Raw genomic sequence first — 8,947 nt, forward strand, 5'->3', positions numbered from 1 at the left:
CTTCCGCTGTCAGAGGCAGCCAGGACCATCCTGCCCGGGCCCCGCCACTGAGCTTTTCGGGTGTATTTGTGTAGCATCAGAGAACAGGACCCCCAGGGCCACAACTGCATGTATGTGACTTCCCCTTTCCATGGTACACCAACACTCGTCTCCTGCCCTCTCCCCAGACAGAGCCCAGCTCTGCCCTCTGCTTCCGTCTTCCTTACCTTCTGCCTCATGAGTTGGTTTCTGTTACCGGAGGCCGCCGGCCACTCCCGGACTTGTCCTGGATGGGCAGGATGGGGATGGAGACGCTACCCGTTCCAGGTCAAGCTCCGTGGAAAGTCCAGACACTACACTTGGGTTTGGTTTCATTTTTCTTTTATTTTTTAAAAAAAAGCCCCTAAATTCTATGGCTTCAAGGGAGCATCAGAGAAACGTAAATGCCATTTCTGTACACTTGGTAAAGCAAAAACTAGACTCACAGCCACCGCCCTAGGCACGGCCCCAAGCTGCTTCACTCTGCCCAGCAGCCTCCAGGGCACCCCGCTGGGGGACCGCCCGCCAGTCCAGGGCCGCCCCAGGCCCCTGCACATACACCCGCGGGGCTGCGCCAGGGCTTTAAGGCGTTTTGTCTCCGGCTGCTTGCCGGGTGGCGGAGCACAGAGGCAGGAAGCCCTGTGCCCACGCGCCCCACGCAACAGGGCCCAGGGCCGAGCAGGGCGACACCAGCTGGTCCTCCCACCTCAGGTTCCAGGCGCCGGGGTACAGCCTCCGGAAGCAAGTGCATTGAGAAGCACCAGCCTGGCAGCGCCCGCCCGCCCCTCGCCGGGGCCAGGCCGGGCAGAGGCTGCAGTGGCCGTGCCCGCGGCGCCCAAGCTTTGGTGCAGCATTTTGGTTGGGGAGCCGGCTTCCGCCGCGGGCCCACCCCTGCCTTCCCCTTTGGTTTCAGGGAGGCCTGAGGCACGGCCTCACCCCTGGCAGCAATGCCTCTCCCCTCCCAGGAGGGCCTGGGCAAGACAGCCCCACAGCACCCTCCAGGCCGGGCCTGCCCTCCCCTCGAGAAAACGGCCTTTGGATCGAGGGAGACAAGCTGGACTTTATGACGCTAACGGGGGCGGCTGGCTGGGCCAGGCCGGGCCTCAGCCAGGGGCCCCCAGATCACACTACTCACTTCAGCAAAGAAACGGAGGGCAGGGTGGGGGCAGGTGGGCCTCTGTGTTTTTCCTTTTTTCCTTGTTTTAAATAGTTAATGCTCTTGGAGGGGAGGACTAGACACAGGTGTAGAAATTTCGGCCAAAGTCTTACGTGAAGGAAGTGACCCCACGTCCCGGGGGTGGGGCCGCCGGCTGAGCCAGGTGCGGCCCCTGCAGTCTGCATTCTGGCTTCGGGCCAGGGTCTGGCCCTGGGCCGCTGTGGGTGGGCCCCGAGGGCCTCGCACAAGCTCTCGCCCCAAGGGGCTGCGCGGAGAAGATTCAGGGGGCTGCACGCGCCCGGGGTCACTTGTGTCGCTGCAGCGATTTTCTCTTTCTCCTCTTGAAGAAACAGCAGCATCTGGGAGGGGAGGTGGCACAGGTAGGAGGAGCGGGGTGCGGGGCGGGGGCACCCCAGGCCTCAGGCCCTCCCACCCCAGGGGAACCAGGGCACCCCCACCTCCCCAGAGCCTTACTTGGTTTCATCGGCCACCTCCACCTCTGCAGGCGCCGTGATGGGGGCATTGGAGTGACCAGCCGTGGGGTCGTCCGCGTTCAGCTCCCCGTTGGTGGAGTTCAGCGCCTGGCGGGGGCAGTAGGGGGTCACGCTGGCCGCCCGTGCCCCTCCCTGGGGCGTCGGTCCCGCCCGGGCCTCACCTGGTTTTTGCTGTGCGGCTGGCCTTTGTCCCGGAGCTGAGGCTGGGAGGGCAGGTCGGTGTGGACGGTGCCGATGGGGGTCGGCTGTGGGGGAATGAGCACGACTCAGGATGGGCTGCAGTGCCGGTTCCCATCTCCTGCAGGGCGGTTTCCTGGTCACCTCCCCACACACCGGGGCCCCCCACCTACCAGGGGCTTCCCGGCCCAGTCGTACTCATAGTCGAACACGAAGCCGCTGCGGTCGAAGAGGTCGGTGAAGAGCTTCCGCAGGTAGTCATAGTCCGGCTTCTCGAAGAAGTCCAGGCGCCGCACGTAGCGCAGGTACGTGGCCATCTCCTCTGCAGAGAGAGTGCCAGCGGGGCCTCGGCGGGGGTGGGGGCACGGGGTGGGGGCGGGGACGCAGGGACCCCTTACCTGGGAAGTTCTCGCAGAGCACCTCGATGGGCGTGGCGCGCTTGGTGTCCCCGATCTTCTGGTATCGCTCCTTGAGCGTGTCGGCCTGCGGGGGTCCGCAGTCAGCCTTGTTCCCGGCCTGTGTCCCCGCCTGCTCACCTGCCCGCCCGGCCCCCGCGCCCACCTTGAGCCCCTGCCAGGGGAGGCTGCCGCGCAGGAAGTACATGAACATGTGGCCCAGCGCCTCCAGGTCGTCGCGGCGGCTCTGCTCTGCGGGAACAGGGGCGCAGCCTCAGCGGGGCCCGGGCGCCCGCCCCCCGCCGCGCGCGCGCAGCTCACCCTTGCCCAGGTGCGTGTTGATGCTCATGTATCGCGCCGTGCCCGTCAGGCTCTTGTGCTCGCGGTACGGGATGTGCTTCTTGGTCTCGGGGTCGATGTACTCCTTGGCCAGCCCGAAGTCGATGATGTGGATGGCGTGCTGCCGCTTGGTCCCCGGGCGGCCCACCAGGAAGTTCTCGGGCTTCACGTCCCGGTAGATGAGGCTCTTGGTGTGCACGTACTCCATGCGTGTGATCTGCAGGGGCAAAGCGGTGTCGGCCAGGTCCCTCCCCGGCCCACGCGCTCCCTCCAGAGCCACCCTCTTCCCTCCGAGCCCCGCCTGCCCGCCCGCTGCGCACCAGCTGGATGGCGATCATCAGCACCGTCTTGAGCGTGAAGGTCCGGTCGCACAGGTCGAACAGGTCCTCCAGGCTGGGCCCCAGCAGCTCCAGCACCATGGCGTTGTACTTCCCGCACGGGCCGAAGTAGTAGACCTGAGGGACGCCCTCTGCGGCAGAAGACAGACGCAGGGGCGTGCGGCAGCGGCCCCCTCCCTGCCCCTGCGCAGCCCCCGCCCCACCCGCGGGCTGCCCGGTACCTGTGGCGCTGAGCTGTTTGTAGAACCGGTACTCCAGGTGCAGCTGCGGGGCCCGGGACTTGATCGGCTCCTGGGGGCACAAGTGCGAGTCACCGGGGACACTGGTCGCTGCCCTGAAATCCCTGGGGCTATGTCAGCGGGGGTGGGGTGGAGGGGCCGACTCACCAATTTGATAGCCACGTATTCATTTGTATAGAGATTCTTTCCTGTGGGGACAGAGAGCATCAGCACCCTGGCGCCGGGCCCACCTAGCCCCCAACTTCCCAGCCCGCCCCCCAGGAAGGAGGCAGGAGGGGATCCCTGAAGGACCAGCCTCCAAAGGGCACCCCTGCCCAGCAGCCGGGCCTGGGCCCAGCCTGCCCGAGCACGGCACTGGGGCTGCCAGGTCCTCCCCACACCTGCACCCTGCCCGTGTGGTCACTGCCTCCGTGTCTGCCACTCCTCCCCCTCTCCCCACCACCTCCCTAGTCCAGGACGTAAGTGGCACTGGGGAGTTTCTCACGGCTGCAAGGGAGCCCCAGGGGCTCCACACTCCTCCACCCCTTTCTCAAAGACACCCCCAGGGCACAGCATCCCCCGCATGCATGCTGGAGGCCCCCAGGTGAGCCCCAGCACAGCTGGACAGGGACCCGTGGCCCACATGGGTTAGCAAAGAGGAGCCAGGTCCTGTCCCCTGGGGTCACCAGCCACACAGAACTTCCAGGGCTCAGTCCCATGAAAGGGCAGAAGGCACAAGACCCATAACCTTTTTTTTTTTTTTTTTTTTTTTTGGAGAAGGTCTCGCTCTGTTGCCCAGGCTGGAGTGAAGAGGCGAGATCGCAGTTCACTGCAGCCTGTCTCCTGGGCGCAAGCCATCCTCCCACCTCAGCCTCCCAAGTAGCTGGGACTGCAGGTGCGCACCACCACACCCAACTACTTTTTGTATTTTTAGTAGAGACGGGGTTTCTCCAAGTTACCCAGCTGGTCTTGAACTCGTGAGCTCAAGTGATCGGCCTGCCTCAGCCTCCCACAGGGCCGCGATGACAGGCGGGAGCCCCTGAACTGCCCAGGGTGCAGCTTTTTACCTGTTACACCCCCTGAGGAAGGAGGAGACTAGCCCTTAACACAGGGAAGCTCTGCAGGGGCAACTGTGGCAGCCGGCCTGGGAGGGGCGCATGGCCCCACCCATTGTGGTGGCTCAGCACCCGAGGGGTGAGACCAGCGGTGAACAGGCTGGATCCTTGCAGGCACACATGGCACATGGCCCTGGAGGGCTCCCCACGGCAGCTGAGCCAGACAATAGGCACGAATGTGTCCGGCACCCGTGTGGCTCCAGCCCAGGATGGCACTGGGGCCACAGCTACCATCTGCTGGGCGACCTGTCCCACGGCATGACAGGACACCACGTGGGGCAGCCCCATCTCTCAGGCACTGTCGGGCTGGGTCACCGTGTTGGGTCTGCAGTCGGCTGCCTTTGCCTGAGCAGCATCCACGGCAGAAAGAGGCCTCTGTCGCCGGGGGCGGTGGCTCACACCTGTGGGTGGTAGCTCACACCTGTAATCCCAGCACTTTGGGAGGCCAAGGAGGGCGGATCACCTGAGGTCGGGAGTTCAAGACCAGCCTGACCAACATGGAGAAACTCCCATCTCTACTGAAAATACAAAATCAGCCGGGTGTGGTGGTGCATGCCTGTAATCCCAGCTACTAGGGAGGCTGAGGCAGGAGAAGTGCTTGAACCCGGGAGGTGGAGGTTGTGGTGAGCTGAGATCATGCCACTGCACTCCAGCCTGGGCAACGAGCGAAACTATGTCTCAAAAAAAGAAAGAAAGAAAGAAAAGAAAGAAGCCTCCACTTCCTCCCGCCCTGCTGCAGCTGGACTGGCAGGGTGGCCATGGCGACAACGGGTTTGGAAACCCTAAGGTGGATGCAAAGCCCCAAAGCCTGCTGGCCGCGCTGCACACGGTCATGACCTCACAGTCTGAGGCTGGGGTCCCACCTAGGCCCTGAGAGCCTCTTCCTCCCACTAGTGCCCCAACCCGGATGTGCCCTGCAGCACGTGAACTGCCGGGGCCCCTTCCCGCATGGCCCCGTCCGCAGCACTGCCTGGGCTCTATTTCGGCAGTTTCCAATCAGCTTGTCAATTTCCCTAAACAGCCTCAAGAATGTGGCATCTTGAGGGGCAGGATCATGGGGCGAGTGGCCAGAGCCCCTCCAGTCTGGGCGGGGACCAGAGCCCCCTCCAGTCCTAGGCCGGGGACCAGGGGCAGCCCCTCCAGTCACAGGCGGGGACCAGGGCGCCCCCCTCCCGGAGAATCCTGGGCCGGGGACTGAGGCCTCCAGTCCTGAGCCGGGGACCAGGGCGCCCCCTCCAGTCCTGAGCCGGGGACCAGGGCTGGTCCCTGCGTTTTCAGAACAAATGGGCTCCCCTCCTGTGTTTTCCCCAGTGTAACATGTTATTTGGAAATTCTCCTCGTAAAACAATAGGAGCCGTGCCCCGAATACCCAACACTCACCGCCGAGGCCCCAGAACTAAACCTGCCACATGGTCCATCCTCACAGTTACCATCCACCGGTCCATCTTATTTTTAGAGGGACTTCAAAGTTTTTCCTTTTTGAGATGGAGTCTCATTCTGTTGCTCAGGCTGGAGTGTAGTGGCATGATCATGGCTCACTGTAACCTCTGCCTCCTGGGTTCAAGCGATTCTCCTGGCTCAGCCTCCTGAGTAGCTGAGATTACAGACAGGCACCATCAACCTGACTAATTTTTGTATTTTCACTAGAGATGGGGTTTCGCCATGTAGGCCAGGCTGGTCTCGAAATCCTGATCTCAGGTGATCCGCCTGCCTCGGCCTCCCGAAGTGCTGGGATTTAGAGGCGTGAGCCACTGCGCCTGGCCAGATTTCGAAGTTTTAGAGCTTAGGACACTGCCCCAGATTTGGAAGGTTTAGAGCCCAGGACACTGCCCCAAGTTTGGAAGTTTTAGAGCTCAGGACACTGCCCCCTGAATCTTTTTTTTTGAGACGGAGTCTCGCTCTGTTGCCCAGGCTGGAGTGCAGTGGCCGGATCTCAGCTCACCGCAGAAGCCCGCCTCCTGGGTTTCACAGCATTCTCCTGCCTCAGCCTCCCGAGTAGCTGGGACTACAGAGCGCCCTTCACCTGGCCCGGCTAGTTTTGTCTTTTAGTAGAGGCCAGGGGTTTCACCGTGTTAGCCAGGATGGTCTCGATCTCACAACCCCTGGGGCGGATCCAGCGTCTAGGCCTCCCCAAAGTGCTGGGATTACGGAAAAGCGGAGCCACGGCGCCCGGCCTGCCCCCTGAATCTTGCAGCTGCAAGTTCAGCCCAGCGTCTGCGGTCCCTTCCCCTGAATCTGGCGGCTGCAGGTTCCAGTCCAGCGTCTGCGGTCCCTTCCCCTGAATCCGGCAGCTGCAGGTTCAGTCCAGCATTTGCGGTTTTCCTTCCTACACTGCTCTTTGGAGGTGGGATTCACAGTGGGATGCCCGTGTCTCCAAAGTCCTGTCTGGTGAGCGCTGGCAGCTGCCCGCTCCTGAACCAACCCAGTCCTGTTGAGGGAGCGCGCCCTGCCCCTCAGCCATCCCCCTTCCCCCCTCCCCCCCTCAAGAGGGCGAACGCGGCTGTGCAGCTCTTCCTGCGGGCAGCTGTCCCCTTCTCTGGCAAAGTGTCGGCCACGTGCTGACCACCACCAAGGGCTGAGCTGCGCTCCCCCAACGGAGGAGGCCGAGCCCTCGCCTGTGTGCTGCACCATCCCTCCGCTGTCTGTGATGTATCATCCGGCTGTGGCTCCCTGACACTTAGACGGATGCTCGGTCTTGCCCAGCCTGGCTGGCCTCATGCTTTTGGCAGTGTCTTGATGAGCAGACCTTTGAAGCTCTGATGCCGCTGATGGTGATGTGGTCCTTCCCGGCTCTTCCACTCTGCACTGTGGAAGAAACCTTCGCCTGACCCCACCGCTGTGTGCAGACGGCATTTCAGAGACCTGGGTGTGCGCTGGGCGGGTGTGGCAGCATCTGAGGCCTACGGATCTGCAGACTCCTGGAGGAGGTCGGGCGCTCTGGGCTCTGAAAGCCTAAGGGGCCTTCTCCGGCAGTACTCGCGGTGCACGCAGAGGGCAGGAGACCCCATGGGGCCTGGCAGAGAACAGCTTCAGAGAGGCTCAGGAGGTTCCGGGGGACACACAGGCGGGAGGGTGCCACGCCTCCAACAGCCGGAGCGCGGGGTCCTCCCTGGATTCTCTGACTTCAGCTGAGAACCCAAAAGGTCCACAGCTTCGTGCAGGGCTTCCTGGCCTTGGAGTCACTCATGTTTACCCTCAGCCCTGCCCCAGCAACACTGAAACCAACCCTGACAGAAACAAGGTGAGGCACAGGGACAAACCCAGCGCTCAAGCTGGGAGACCGCACCCTCCACACCTCATGGCACACACCACGGCCACACCCACTGAGGCTGTCCCACAGGTGAATGAAGGGGGTGTGACCGTGACAAGCGAGAAAGTCAGAAGCAGCACAGACGTCATTCCACACAGTGCTGTGTCTTTGATGCATCCCCCCAAGGGTCACGTGTTGGGAACTGGGTCCCCAGTCCAGCACTGTTGGGGCTGGGTCACTGCCCTGGTGGATGGATGAATGCCATCAGCATGGGAGCGGGCTCCTGATTAAAGGGCAAATCCAGCCCCCTCCGGTCCTTGCCCTCCTGCCTTCCACCACGGGATGACACAGCAAGAAGGTCCTTGCCAGACGCCATCCTCAATCTGAAGACTGCCAGCCTCCAGAACACTGAGTCTGTCAATTTCTGTTCACTATAAATGACCCAGTCAGGCGCGGTGGCTCACACCTGTAATCCCAGCACTTTGGGAGGCTGAGGCAGGCGGATCACGAGGTCAGGAGTTCCAGACCAGCCTGGCCAACACAGTGAAACCCCATCTCTACTAAAAATACAAAAATTAGCTGGGAATGGTGGTATGCGCCTGTAATCCCAGCTACTCGGGAGGCTGAGGCAGAAGAATCACTTGAACCCGGGAGGCGGAGGTTGTGGTGAGCCAAGATCGTACCACTGCACTCCAGCCTGGGCAACAGAGCAAGACTCCATCTCAAAAAAAATAAAAAAAAAATGACCCAGTCTATGGCATTCTGTTATAGCAGCACAAAATGGACTAAGAAACAGCACAAACATGTTCAAAGATGTAAAGGAAAAGATGGCCAAAATCAATGTGCACATGGGAAATCTCAGCTGAGATCAAATGGAGAATCATACGGAACTGAAAAATGCCACTAAGCGATCAAAGATGCACCGCATGGACTTCCAGGGTTGGAGGCTGTAGAAAAAGAGTAAACTTACAGCAAGCAGCAGCAGCCGCACAGCCTGACACCAGGAGAACAGAGACTGAGGGAAAACAGCCAGGGCCGAGGGACCTGCAGACAGCGCCAAGCACTTGCGTCACACGCAGAAGCAGAACCCAAGAATGAGAGCAAGGCTGGGCCAGTCCAAAACTTCCGGGGTCAGCCAGGCATGGTGGTTCACGCCTGCAATCCCAGCACTTTCAGAGGCCGAGGTAGGTGGATCACCTGAGGTCAGGAGTTTGAGACCAGCCTGGCCAACATGGTGAAACCCCGTCTCTACTAAAAATACAAAAAATTAGGCCGGGCGCGGTGGCTCACGCCTGTAATCCCTGCACTTTGGGAGGCCGAGGCGGGCGGATCACGAGGTCAGGAGATCGAGACCATCCTGGCTAACACGGTGAAACCCCGTCTCTACTAAAACACAAAAAATTAGCCGGGCGCGGTGGCGGGCGCCTGTAGTCCCAGCTACTTGGAG

At 61.6% G+C, this 8,947-nt stretch overlaps 1 protein-coding gene across 1 annotated transcript in view; it reads right to left on the bottom strand.

Annotated features, from left to right (window-relative positions):
• Positions 1-343: 343 nt before the first annotated feature.
• CSNK1G2 (casein kinase 1 gamma 2) overlaps positions 344-8,947 on the bottom strand; it is a 29,534-nt gene continuing 20,930 nt past the window's right edge. The window contains exons 2-11 of the mRNA XM_031660160.1: positions 3,304-3,344; positions 3,139-3,208; positions 2,900-3,048; positions 2,562-2,796; positions 2,407-2,492; positions 2,244-2,328; positions 2,019-2,167; positions 1,830-1,913; positions 1,649-1,755; positions 344-1,533 (exon numbers count right to left, since the gene is read on the bottom strand). Of these exons, the coding sequence (XP_031516020.1) occupies positions 1,479-1,533; positions 1,649-1,755; positions 1,830-1,913; positions 2,019-2,167; positions 2,244-2,328; positions 2,407-2,492; positions 2,562-2,796; positions 2,900-2,998 (900 nt within the window). The 5' untranslated portion in view covers positions 2,999-3,048; positions 3,139-3,208; positions 3,304-3,344 and the 3' untranslated portion in view covers positions 344-1,478. The remainder of the gene's footprint in view (positions 1,534-1,648; positions 1,756-1,829; positions 1,914-2,018; positions 2,168-2,243; positions 2,329-2,406; positions 2,493-2,561; positions 2,797-2,899; positions 3,049-3,138; positions 3,209-3,303; positions 3,345-8,947) is intronic.

This window comes from Papio anubis, chromosome 20 (genome assembly GCF_008728515.1).
Source record: "Papio anubis isolate 15944 chromosome 20, Panubis1.0, whole genome shotgun sequence".
NCBI classification, from domain to species: domain Eukaryota; kingdom Metazoa; phylum Chordata; class Mammalia; order Primates; family Cercopithecidae; genus Papio; species Papio anubis.